The sequence below is a fragment of the Microtus oregoni genome, unplaced genomic scaffold (assembly GCF_018167655.1).
Source record: "Microtus oregoni isolate MIOR12 unplaced genomic scaffold, Mior012 000005F_ref0000423, whole genome shotgun sequence".
NCBI classification, from domain to species: Eukaryota; Metazoa; Chordata; class Mammalia; order Rodentia; family Cricetidae; genus Microtus; species Microtus oregoni.
The window spans coordinates 11,087,346-11,101,193 of record NW_024543064.1 but is presented as its reverse complement, the minus strand read 5'-3'; the positions used below and the strand labels follow the sequence as shown (position 1 = coordinate 11,101,193).

The window sequence follows — 13,848 nt, the reverse complement described above, 5'->3', positions numbered from 1 at the left end:
CCGCCTATAATCCTGACACTTGGGAGGTAGAGGCAGGAGGACCAGAAGTTCAAGGATAGCCTTGACTACACAGGGAGTTGGAAGCCCAGCTGGACTACATGAAACAACAGCTGATGCTTCAGGAAACCACCTACCTACCACTCAGGAGCTTTCCTGCTGACCGAGTGTAGCCACGGCTACAGAATTAAGGCAACCGGTACACGCCTCTTTTTTCCAGCTCCTCGTGGGTGAGGTCAGCTTTCCACCAGAGCACTACAGGAGCTATGATGTAGGCAGAGGAGTTGTTCAGAAACAGCAGTAAAGCCGAGTGTGCTAGTTCACACCTATAACCCAGGCACCTGGAAGGCAGAGGCAGGTGGATTGCTGTGAATTTGAGCCAGCCAGCCTGAGCTGCACAGTTGAACTTTGCCTCAAAACAAACAAACAAACAAAAGCTGGACAGGGCAGCCCAAGAGGCAGAGGCAGGAGGATCTGTGTGTGTTTGAGACTGCTGGTCTACAAGGTAAGCTCCAAAGGGCTATGGAGAGACCTTGCCTCAAAAAACAAACAACACAAAACATAAGACACATGTTGACTCCATTTAGTCACTTCTCACTTCAAAAATCCATGTTAGCCAGTAGTGGTGGCGTACACCTTTAATCCCAGCACTAGGGAGGCAGAAGCAGGCAGATCTCTGTGATGCGTCTACAAAGGGGGTTCCAGGGCAGCCAGGACTGTTGCACAGAGAAACCCTGTCTAGAAACAAGCAAACAACAACAAAAACGACCAAAATAAAACAACAAAAGAAATCAATGCAAGTGATGCTAACACGTATAGGGCTCATTGCTGCTATTTCAGAATCTGTTAGAATTCAGACATTTCACCAGGGTGAAGAATGGCAAACAGTAATATTTCAAACCACAGAAACAGCTTGAGGGCTTTCACTTCCCTAAAAGCTTGAGAAAAGTTTGAGAGACAGCATCTACGAAACAGACAGGAGCCGGAGAGATGTCTCAGTGGCTATATTTGGGCAAGTTCCCAGCACCCACACTAGGTGGCTCACAACCACTTTAACTCCAGCTCCAGGGATCTGACGCCCTCTTCTGGCCTCATAGGTAACTGCACTTATGTGAACACGTGCATATATACGCATATATAAAGCAAATTTAATAAATAAATAAAATTAGAGACTGGAAGTGTGACTTGGTTGGTAGACTGCTTGCCTAGTATGCACCAAGCCCTGGGCTTGATCCCCTGGACCACACCAACAAGGTGTAGCAGCATATAATCCCAACACTCAGGACTCAGAGACTGGAGGATCAGTACAGTAGTTCAAGGCCAGTCCCTAGACTATAGCAATTCTGAGGCCAGTCTGGAATATATGACACCCTTGCTCAACAAGCAAACAACAGGGCTGATGAGATGGTTCAGACGGTAAAGGCACCTGCTGCCAATCCTGATGACCCATAGAAGAGGAAGGAAGGAAATGATCCTTGCAAGCTGTCTGCACAAACACCCTGGCAAATGCTTGCATGCACATGAACAGGAGTCTCTCACACGCATGCGCACACACACACACACACACACACACACACACACACTAAATTAGAAACGCAATACAGAAAATGACAAGAGAAAAAGACAGATTTTCAAGCCGGATCTTTGTCATGTGATAGTGGCCAAAAGAGGGAGCGAGGAGAAAACATGGGAACAGCTCAGATGTCCAATGACAGGGAAATGGCTGAATAAATAATGGAGCCTCCATTTGGTGGAACATTATGCAGTCATTAAAAATTATGTCCTCGAATCGTATTTATTGTTGTTGGAAATTGCTCAGCATGTTCAACACACTGTTAAGAGATTTAAAAGAAAAAAAATGAAAGAAAGCCATTTTCACGACAGCCGCGATTTACAGGGAAGTCAGGAAATGGAATCCTGGGAAATTATCAACAGCAGATGGTCCCTCGAGCTCCCAGAGAGCACAGTGGGGGTCACGGGGAATCTAGGGGAGGGGCTAGACACACCCACTACCATGCTTCTTGCTCATTCGCTTTCTACTTTTAAACTCATGAGGAGACCAAACACCCGAAACCAACATGCCCACGTTCACCCCCAGGGCAGCAGAGGCGTCCTCCAAGCCCCTGGCTCCCCACGCTTGATTCTCTTCCCAGTCTGATGTCAGCATTTGGGGACCTCTGTGACCGTGCCTGCGTGTGTTCCCAATCCTCACCCAAGCTGCAAACTTAAGGCCTCGTCTAAACTGCAAGATGGTGGAGGTGGGGCCTCTGCCAGGGCGGAAGTCTTTGGGGCATTGCTTTTCCCTGGGGCCACGGATGGTTAACAAGTGTCACTGCCATCTGCTGCCTGTTCCGCAGGCACACGTCCGCCCACGTCTGCTCATTCTCCTCATTACAGTGCATAAATCCCTCTGCATGCCCCACCTCCACCTGCCACATCTGTCTGCAATTTGTGCAGTCGCTGGTGCAGGGGCTGGTGCAGAAGCGAGTTCTGTAGGACGCTGCGGGACTCCAGGTGGAATGCTCTCAGGGACTGGACATGTCCAGCCACTAGCTTTTCAGGGACCCTGTGGCCTTGAGTGCATGGGCTCGGGGGTGCCATTGGCCTAGAAACCAGACAGGTAGTGGCTCTGAGATCTGAGAAGGCAGGCCTTGCCTCTGGCATCTGCCAATCACTGGGCCTCTGTATAGATCACAGGAAGTAGTGAGCCAGTCATCCTGCACATCACGCAACCCTCTCGGCTTAAGAGGCAGCCACTCTCATTGCCCTGAAGGTAAGAAACACGGGCACTACATTACCTCAAAGGAATGCAGGTTCAGGCAGGTTGGGAAATTTAGACAAGGTCAAAATTAGTGAGAGGTCGAGCCAGATGTGGCAGCGGTTCATACCTGCAATCCCAGTCCTTGGCAGATGGATCACAGTGACCTGGTGGCTAGCCTAGGCTATATAGCGAGTGCAAGGCTAGCCTAGGGTATAAAGGAAAACGTGAAGATAGAGCTGGGGTACAAGTTCAGTTCAAATCTGACTCCAGAGCTGGCCACCCCATGGCTGAGCTAAAGTGGTTTCCAAGCCCCTAGTTGGCTCTCTCTCTGGTCTTGGTTATTGTCTCAAACACGTAAGCGCTCAGCTCCAGCATCATGCTTGCCTGCCTGCTGCCATGTTCCCCACCTGTATGATGGTCATGGACTTACTCTGTGAGCCCCCAACAAACTCTTCTGCAAGGTGTTTTGGTCATGGTGCCTTATCACAGCAATAAAATAGGAAACAAGACATACCATAACAACAATTCAAGGAAAGACACCTGTACTATCCACATCTAGCATTATTCATGGTCAATAAAAATACTAAATAGAAAGTCCTAGATGTCATAAGTCTTAAGTTACTTCCTGCATGTGTATGTGTGTGGAAGCCAGAGGTCAGTGCCAGGTGTCTTCTTCAGTCACTCTCCACCTGATTTTTTGGTACAAGTCTCTCACAGAGCCCGGTGCTCACTGACTCTGCTAGGCAGGATGGCCAGCAAGCCTGCGGGATTCTGTTGTCCCTGCCTCCCCAGCACTGGGTTTACAGGTGCAAACCGCCATGCCTTGCTTTTGAATTTGAGTGCCGAGAATTGAACGCAGGTCATGGGTTTATATCTGAGCTATCTCCCGGCCCCTTAATGATTTCGAATAGATAGTCACAACACTTCTGTTCTATTATTAGCTTCCCTGGGTAAGCTCTAACTGTGCCTAACCTGTATAGTAACCTTTATCATAGGACACACGAATGGAAAAACACCCAGTGCACACAGATTTCATACTATACAGGTAGCATCTTAGAACACGTCCTCAGCACACCAGGGGTGTCGGATGCTCACTCTGCATGCTGTGCTCCAGGGAGCTGGGCTCGTCGATGTAGACAGCACTGCTTTTAATTCTCACTTTTGTGCAACCCTGGATTCTTACCCTTTGCTCTGGTCAGGGTAGGATGGAACGAATGCTTAGGTCCCCGAATATGCCTCCTGGCCCATAAACGGCTCCTTCCAGGTCTTAAAGAGCAAACACAGCTGAGAATTCTGCTCCTGGCCAAGGGCAGGGGAGGAAAGGTCCTCTGTCCCTGGAATAAACTCTGGGAAAGGTGCAAGAGGCAGAGTCTGGTGGCTTCCCAAGCCAGCACCAACTCTGCATGGGAGTGTCAGGCTTGGCGAGACCAAGGACCTGGGCATGTACAGCCTGGGCTGAGCAGCACCAAGGAGACTCTAGGCCACGAGACTCCACAGTGAAGACGGCAGGGGATATTACGAGGTCCTTGAGCAGAGTAAAGGACAGCCACCCAGGCTGGAATGGACCTCTAGATGGCTGGATGGAGAAAAAGCAGGCACCTTTGGAAAATGACTTCCCAAGCATGCAGCCATTATGTAGTAGCTGGGTCACAATGCCCACACCATCAATACCCAGTCACAACAACCCTGACTCTGGTGGTCTGAATAAAAATCACCTCCACAACCCATAGGGAGTGGCACTATCGGAAGGTGTGACCTTGGTAGGGTAGGTGTGGCCTTGTTGGAGGAAGCACATCAGTGGGGGTGGGCTTTGAGATTTCAACCACTCAAGCCAGGCCCAGTGGCTCCCTCTCTTCCTGCTGCCTGTAGATCTGGATGTAGAACTCTCAGCTACCTCTCCAGTACCACATTGCCTGTGTGCTGCTGTGTTTCCCACCACGACTATAACGGACTAAATCTCTGAACTGCAGGCCAGCCCCAATTAAATATTTTCCTTTGTAAGAGGTGCCACGGTCGTGGTGTCTCTTCGCAGCAATAGAAACCGTAACTAACACATCGCTAAAATAAGATCCCCCTCATATGCCTTGAAAGCTGTACACACTCATCCTCCCAATGGCTCCTTACACACCCTGGGGGATGTCAATGATGTGTCACATGGCCACCTGCTCAGTCAGCTGTGCATACCAAAGCAAGGGTCAGGGAAAGCTGCTGGGATGTAGGTGGCTCATCAGCCAACAAAAGTCCCTCTTCCTTCATAATGTGAGAACTTCACCAGGGCAAAGCTAGACAGCAAGAAAGTTCATACCCCAGACTCCTCGCTGCTCTACAGCAATGCATGACCAGGCTCCTGACAGGACACCTGACGTGAGCCACCACTGTGGTCCCTTGCATGGTGTCTCATGGACCTGGAGGCTCAAACGCTTCTCTCCCAAACCTGAGATGCTCATCCAGGACTGGTCAAATGCAAACCTTGACAGCTCCCGGTGTCACGGTGGTTGAAATAACAAGGAAGCTCTGGCTTCAGGGACACAGCTTTTCTAGATGTCTGACAGACATGGTCAACCCGCAGCCCTCGGGGACAGCACAGAATCATAGACTGACTTAAAACACGAGACTTGTTTTTGCAATTCTTTACGCTTTGTGACTGGACTGCACGGTTCTCAGGTGTGAACCTTTGCAGATGACATCTGTCACAAATGTCAAAAGGTTGAATGCACTCTTTCAAGTCAGCAGCATGCAGACCCCAAAAGCTGTTCTCTGGAGACACTGTAGACCAATTTCTCAAAGCACAGGGCAGCTGCATCTTAGACAAGCTTCCTATCTTTCTCAAAACAAACAAAAAAAAAAACTGTCTGGAACCTTCCCTGAAGCCCGGAGAATGGGGGCAAGTAGCCTTGCAGGAGGAGAAAGGAACTGAGAGCTGTTTCAGGGAACCTGGTTGCACTTGGGGCCCATTGGTGTGTAATCTTTGGCCAGCTGGTAACCACCACACTGGGGTCCAGCAAAAGATTTCCAACACGTCTGCATAGGTTCAAGGGTCTCCCCAGCGACAGGGCTGCACAATGCCGCATCTCAAAGGGAAACTACACTGGTCGGAATGACGAGAATACACTCAGCCCCTTCTCAGGGCCTGCCTTGGTAAACAGGAGTGATAAGTAGGGCCACAGACATTTCTCCAGCAGAGCCCAGCACAAGCTCAGTCCTGAGCAGGGAGGTCCCACAGGCTCCCAAGAACGCAGGATAGCCTCAGCAGTAGCTCAGTGTCTTGGTCTATCAGAGATGGCTTCCGAGGCCCCACCCATGCCTGAGAATCTGTGGGCAGTTAATAGTTGTGTAAAGGCATGGCAGACGTCTGCTTCAGTGGTGAAACCACTGGGAAGGTGCCACATTCCTAAAATTAGCGCCTCACCATATTCTTGTGAGCAGCCCTAATGAGACTCAATGTGGGTGGGGGGGAATGTAGAAAGGGGCCTGGTTGGAAAGAGGAAGGAAGCAGTGGAGTGGGAGGGACAAGAGAGGGTGATGGGTATGAATGTGATTAAATATGCTCTATACATGTACGAAAATGTCATAACGAGCCCATTATTATATAAAATATATACTAACAAAAGTTTCAAATAAATTTGTTGTTATTGTTTCGAGACAGAGTTTCTCTGTGTAACAGCCCTGGTTGTCCTGGAACTCACTCTGTAGAGCAGGCTGAACTTCCAGACACCTGCTTGCCTCTACCTCCTAAGTGCTGGGATTAAAGGCACATGCAGCCTTAATTTGAAGACTTCCTTGTCTTCAAATACACGTTTTTAAAAGCCCACTTGCTCTTCACTCCTCAAGGCTACTGTCACCCTGAATCAGGATGTGACAGGGACCAACTCCAGGAAGCTCGCAATGGTCCCCTGTTGCGGGTCACTCACCTTGCAAGGCTTCTTTGGCCCTGGCTAGCTCCTGCTCCTTCTGCACCAGCTGTACCCGAAGCTCTGTGGCTGAGAGGACCTCGGAGCACTTGCCGCCCTGTGACTCCTCCAGGTCCTTGGCCAGCATCTCCTTCATCTGCCGGAGAAGGTGCACTTCCTCCTGAAGCTGGACCACTTCCTCCCGCAGGAGCACTAGGGGACAAGAGCAGCTGGTCAGAGGTGGGGGACCTGGAAGGGCTCAGGTGACTCCTGTGAGCTGTGCACATAGGATCTTTTCCCAAGTGGGCCCTGGACCCGCAGCTGCCACTCTCCTGAGCCGCCGATGCTTCTGGGACCACTCAGCGTCCCCCTGCCGGCTACGGACATAGGCATCAACATTCTGACCACAAGTCACCTCATGCCTGGGGAAGTTCTAGGTGTGATTTCTTATAGACTCCCCCAAACCTGCGCCTGGTACCAACAGGATCCCCACTTTACACATAAGGCCACTGAGGCAGGGAGGTGAAGGAACTCTGAAAGGCCAGGCTATGGTGTGCCACTGTGTGACTCTCTGGTGGTGAGGCAGGGTTTGGATAGTGTCACACTGGAGAACTGGTGACTAAGGGCAATTCCATCTTGTAGAGCACATGCCCCATGGGAGGAGGGGGTTCTAGAACCCACAGAGAACATAGCATTGACTGGGGGCACCACGGGTGTAGGACACAACAGCGTCTGTATGCAGCCCTGTGTGCGCATCCTGAGAGCCTCGCATCTTCAGAAGGTACCCAGGTAATGAGACTTTAAAGATGACAGCTCATGGAACATCACCCACCACTGCAGTCCTGCAGACCCTGGGGTGTCCCTTTAAGACCAATAAACCTCAAACGGCCAGGAGTGCTGGGGGCAGCACTGTGCCCTCACAGGGGCGGGAGACACAGGAGGCGGCATGGACAGGTCGTGCCTTTGTGTACACGATCATAAGTAGGCCTTCGTGATGATCACACTTACGATGTCACATCAAGAATGAAGCTACCAGGTGTGGTAGCACACTTACTTCACACCAGTGTAAGAGGTCGGCCTGGGCTAATAACGAGTTCCGGGCCAGCCTGGGCTAATAACGGATTCAAGGCTAGCCTGGGCTATATAGTTTTCTTAACCTCCTCCACCCTCTAAAAAAAGAGGTGGCAGGGGAAGGACCAAGCTGAAGGACACAGTGACAGCTCCACAAACAGCCCCAGGGTCTCCACTGTAGGCAAGTCCAGCTCTGTTCCCTCCCATTCCCAGCCACAACAGCCAAGGTCTTTCCTACTTCCCATCATCCTCCAGCTTTCCCTACGCTCTCCCCCTTCACGCGACACACATCTGTGCTCCACTGCGCAGCCTCAGGCAGGTTCTTTCCCCAAAGACCCCAGAGTGGGGAGGCACCTGGCTGCTCTATCTTACACTGGTGGACTCCAGTGGAGGCTGCTGACTGTCACATCCCCCTGAAAACCTGCAGAGTAAGTTTGCATGGTCCTGGCCCAGCCCTCTCTCCAGGCGGGAGGTTGGATCACAAAGGGCCTTAACCCCAGCCACCTGTCCCTCGCTCTGGCTTGCCATCTTTAGTGGCACCCAAGTCTCTGGAACTCTCCTCCCCTTTATCAGTGGTCTTCATTTGCCCATCCTGATATTAAATGAATGGCTTCGATGTGTCTTCAAGGCTCTCTGAGGAAGCCACTGAGTTCTTATTGTCCACGCAGGCAAGCGGTGGTTCCCAAGAGGCCCTGTCAGTCCCTTGCCAACTCTTCCACAAATTTTATGTCCTTTCTTGGGGTCTTGTTTGCTACACAGCACAGGAAGCCCAGCCAGTCAGGGCTGCCAGATTAAGAAAAACACAACAAAGTAAAATCCCAGACACACAGGGGCCTGCCCTCAAGGAAGCCATGGGTCGTTCTTAGGGTATGTATATCCCCAGCAGTGTGTGGAACACGCTTAGGCTTGGCATTCGCTTGTGTTGGCCTACATTCTCATTGGACCATGCGCGCTGCTTCTTCCCAGTGGGGCTGCCCCTCCCACGGTCACAGGCGCAGGAAGCAGAGTGAGCCAGGGGCTGGCACTGCTAGAACACCCCGAGGCAGTGGGTGCAGGTGGAAAACACAAACAGCTGCTGCACCTGAGCTTGGTCAAGAGCGAACATGGGGGTGGCCCTGGCACCACACCACCCAAACAGGTGTGCCTAGCTCTGAGGTCCAGCCCTCCAGCCAAGCCCAGCTCTGAAGTAGCCAATGGGAACCACACACACACCTAACAGGAAACCAGGCTAGAAAAACAACTAAGGGAAAATGAGAGGCTCCTGCGAGCTTACCAAGCACCCACACTGGCTGTGTGAACAGTACAAAATGGGGTAAATGGGTCCAGGGGCAGAGACTGTGCCTACCGTGCCCAAGGCCCTGAGTTCCATCCCCAGTCCTACCCCAAAACAAATCACTTAAACGTACCTGGCACCTTGCCCACAGTACGTGAGTACCACCAAGACGGACAGCTGGCTTTGTCAGCTGCATGGAGGGGACCAAACCCACACATTAGAAACAAGGGACAATGAAGAAACTGGAGTTAACTTTGGCTTTCTGCCTCAGAGGGTTTGGTACCTTGCAGCTGTGTGTCCTTGGACACGACACTATCCCTTTCTGGGCCTTCATAATGTACTCAGAGGGGCGTACTCTGTGAAAACCCACATGGATATTACTGCTAGTGTGTGGGAACAGAGACTCTGGACTCTGGTGTGTGGCCGCACAACTCAACACACTTGCCAGCAAGAACAGGTGGCTCGTTGGGTTAAAATTAATGAAGAAAAAAACGAGCCAAGTTTCTCAGCCGCACGGGCTACATTCGCCTCTCAGGTGCGGGAGGCTAAGGCGCTGGGCAGTGAACAGTATAGACTGTTGACTCTCCATTCCAGCGAGTATAGACAGCCATTGAGGGAGACAGGAGGAAGGCCAAGCTGCTAAGCCAAGATGCCGCAAAGGCTTGTGGCCCGCTCACAGGAAGCTTCCGGGACTGTGCTGGCTTTGTCCAAGCCCAGAAAGGCAAACAGTACCATGGATGGTAGCCCCCCCTGCACTGGGCAAACCCCCCTGGGCAGGGAGCAGGAAGGGAGGGATGCAGAGGCACCAACAAAAGCCATAATCAGGCAATCAGGCGACTGTTGCTTGGAGATCCTCCTGCCTCAGGGAGCTGCTTGCTACCCATGGAGCTAACTTACCCACACAAGAGGCCCCAGGTGCCTCTTCCCTGAGGAAGAGGGGTTGCAGTATACCCTCCCAAGAGAACACATCCACAATCGGTGACCATGGAAGCTGCCAGGGAACCTGCTACTCCACAGCCCATCTCCTTTCATCTGTAAGAGTTTTGCTTTTAACAAGCTATCACTTCCCAGCCTCCAATGCAGCTAGGGTTGCCCGTGTGACCCAGTTTTGGACAATGGAGTATAGGGGGGGAAAGGCTGAATCTTTTTACATTTTATCTTCAGACAGTGGATTTAATGGCTGGAGCAGCAACAGTCACCTAGTAATAAAGAGGCAATCAATGTCTTAAGTAGATTAATCCCCACAAGAACCCATGAAATAGGTACTATTATTACCACACCAGCTTCATAGATTGGGGGTTTGAGATAGAGGGAGGTTAAATGATGGGGCCAAGCTTACAGATAAAGAGCAGAGCCAGGCTTTGGGGCTGGGTGGTCTGGTGTCAGCACCCTGTTCTGGCTTCTAGAATATGGTCCTATTCTGGGTCCTGAGACATACTCTGGGAACAGAGATGCTTGCTGATTTCCTCATGCAAACATCCCCACCACGTGTCTACAAGAAGCACATGAAGCAAGCTAAGAGGGCTACACGGTCCTGGGCTGTGTAACTGTCTAGCCCTCCATAGTGGTCAAACCACCCACTGCACACTGTTATCCAAGACATCATTCTCAGGCTCAGGAGAGGAACCCAGGTCTTTATCAGTCCCGGCATGGAGCGAGAGTGGAGTCTTGCGGCCTCGTCACCAGTGTCATTGCCCCCAGCCCCACTCCCCCAGGGGTAAGCTTGCTTTTGCTCCCCATGGTGAAGTAGATCTCAGCAACTGTGTGAGTGGGGGCCCAAGCCTTTGTACCAGGTTCATGGTCCCTGCAGCTCCTAAGAATGTGGGGTTCCTCAAAGACAGGGATAGGATCTCCTCCCATGCACCCCAGTGCCAGCTTCGGGCAGGGCCCTGGTGGGCGTGTGTCCCCAGTGCCGGTGCTTCAGATAGAGGCAGGCCAGGCAGGTTGAGGCGGTTAGTGGGGCTCAGTCTTGGCTCCTACACTTCCTGATGTTAACCCCTGGCATCTGACCTGAATGCTAGAATGGAGCCAAGGCTGGTTTCCTGGCCTTCAGTAAACATTAAACAAGGCAACTGTCTCTTAGGCTCTGTTAAACCTTTTAACATTGTGACATAATGCTGTTACCTACAAAGTTCAGGCCCTGGGAACTGCAATGGAGCTAACAACAACAACAACAACAACAGACAGGTGGTGGTGGCGCAGGCCCTTAATCCCAGCACTTGGGAGGCAGAGGCAGGCGGATCTCTGTGAGTTCTGGTCTACAGAGTGAGTTCCAGGAAAAAACACCAAAACAAAACAAAAATAATATAATAATAATAGTAGTATTTTAAAATCCCTCCAACTCTTGTAATTTTAAGTAAGTTTATCATGTCATGCTGAGCTGCATTTGTAGTTATCCTGGGGCACAGGCTGCCCATCAGCCACAGATTGGATAGAAACATTCTGGAAACTTCTAAATGGGGGTCAGGTGTAGTTTATCACCACCAGTTTGCTTTGTTTTGAGACAGGGTCTTTTTTCATAGCTTTGCCTGTCCTGGAACTAGACTGGCTTCAAAGTCACAGAGATCCACCGGCTTCTGCCTCTCCAGTGCTGGGATTAAAAGTGTGTGCCACCATGCCTGGCTCAATTTCATGACAGAGATTGTGTCCTCTGTCTTCTTGGAGAAGGCTATGATCTCAGCACCCAAGGAACTCTGAGCCATAGCCTCCCCTGACCTGCGGGGTGAGCTAAGGGGCACTCAAGGCCTTTATGAAGGGCAGGGAAGGCAGGCCTGTCACTAGCCTAGGGGAGACAGAAGAACGGGGCGGGGCAGAGAGAGCCTGTGTGAGGAAGTTGGACTGAGGGTGCTGCCTACCATGCATGGATAGACACCTTGGTCACCAGCCAAGCACACACCTGCTCCTGAGCTCAGACTCTGGCCTCCTGCAAAGTAAACCTAGGGAGGGAGTCATGCAGCCACGGAGCTAACCTGTGCTCTCTAGGGGGCCTCTTCAGAAGGCATCTTGGCAGCTCTGTGGACTGTGGCGACTCTATATTCCCAGGAGGGCCACCTGAGCCATGTGTGCAGAGAAGGAAAGGCAGAGAGAGGTGGCTTACTGATAAAGCAATCACTGCTGCCCCCTCCAGCCTTTTAGAGACCATGGCTGCTGGCCTCATGCTAGATCCTTCCCTAAGGTCGGTCACAGGGTGACCCTGTGCTGGGCCGGGAGAGGCCTGGAGATTCTGGCAAGGTGCACCGCTTCTCTGTGGGCCGGTCTGAGCCTGGCAGGTGGCCTTGCCTGAGCTGGCCTTGTTATTGTAGGGTCTGGGCCAAGTCCTATGCAGGTGGTGTGGCTGACACTGGACAATTTATCTGAAGCCAGGAGGAATGAGACACCCTTGGAGGGAAGTTTTAAGGTAGACAGCGAGAGGACAAAGTCACCTGAAGGGGCAGGGCTAGCAGAAATGTGGGAATCCAGCGAAGGGGTTCCTAGTGGAGGAGGGGCGCCCGAAAACAGAATGGGGAGGGGGCTGCTGGCAGCCCAGGGCTGAGAGTGAGGTCTCCACAGTGGCCCGGGTCCTCCTCCGTGCTACACTGTACAATGGGCAAGAGAAGGGTCTTGGCTGACAAGCACATTTGAGGTTGTTGTTCACCTCTGCCTGGGAGGTGCCAACCCGCCCCGCCAGGCCCTCTCATAAGTTTCATCTCCATGTGACATTGGTGCTCCATCATCACAGGAACCCCGGAGGACAAGGCATCTTCAGGGATACTGAAGCACAGAGGGACACGGTGTGGGGGCAAACCAGGGCTGCTCTCTTGAGGGTGCCAGACTAGAGGGTGTACTCGAGGTGACAGGTATAGCCTCTTCATCTCAATTTCCCCATGATCCTTCTCTTCCCACCGCTGGGCAGAGGATCCCAAAGGCTCTCTAAACAGCCACTAGCACTTCCAACTTTTCCTGATGTTTGAGGGGGACGGGGGTCTGCTACAAAGTCAGCTCTGAAAGCGCTCAGGATTCTGTGATGGCCAGAAGTGTCACAGGCAAGGGCCAGGATGCAATGACTTCCCAGTGTGTGGAGCCAGAGGGCAGGATTGCGGGCAGGGCGAGCCAGCTTCAGTGCTATACAGTCACCCTGGGCCTGGGTTTGGACCTCCCTGCTTTGTCAAGCTAGGCTTGCCCTGCTCCTGCCCTGGTCCCTGCCTGGGGACCTCTGCCTATGTCAAGACCCCCCCCCCCCCCCCACACACACACACACATCATGATTCCTAGCAGCTGGCAGAAAAGCGGCTGGAGCTCGCCAAGATTCCACATTCTCTGGGTCTCTGTCATGTGATCTTGCCACTTGGCTGCTCTGTTTCCAAACGGGAAGGACTGCCACAGACTCCCACCCTTCATGAGTGCTGTCACTCAAGGCCCCTCCAGGCCTGTAGAGCACTGGGTAAGGTGATTCCTAACCCAGTGTGGGTGTGGCTGGGCATGTTGGGAACCAGGTGAGGCTGCCTCTTTTTCTCGGAATTTCACACCATTGTTTTTTCCTCTGGGGCCTGTTTAATGTGCCTGCCCTGCAGAGGCTGCTCCTGGGAGTACACTAGACTAACCCCATCACTTAGCTGTCTCGGGGAGGACACAGTGGGGAAGGCCACGGTTCCTCCCCGTCCCCCGGGCGAGCTGCACACATCCATTCAATACTGCAGGGCTCCGATTTTCTCCTGGGACAGGGCTGTGCAGTGACCATGGGCCATGCTCTGGAGGTGACGTTAAAACCCTGCCCTGGAAGGGATCCTGTAGGAAGCCTGAGTGTAGGGACAGACTCAGATTTGATCTGAGGATCGTCACCTGGGAACACAGGCCTCTCTGGCCTGCTGGAGACCTGG

At 52.1% G+C, this 13,848-nt stretch overlaps 1 protein-coding gene across 10 annotated transcripts in view; it reads right to left on the bottom strand.

Annotated features, from left to right (window-relative positions):
* Kazn (kazrin, periplakin interacting protein) overlaps window positions 1-13,848 on the bottom strand; it is a 912,767-nt gene that overhangs the window by 95,182 nt on the left and 803,737 nt on the right. For all 10 annotated transcript variants that reach the window (XR_005974328.1, XR_005974329.1, XM_041651457.1 and 7 more), the window contains one exon: window positions 6,670-6,861. Coding sequence is in view for 8 of the 10 variants with exons in the window: in XM_041651457.1 (XP_041507391.1) it covers window positions 6,670-6,861 (192 nt within the window). In the remaining 2 variants the exon portion in view is untranslated. The remainder of the gene's footprint in view (window positions 1-6,669; window positions 6,862-13,848) is intronic.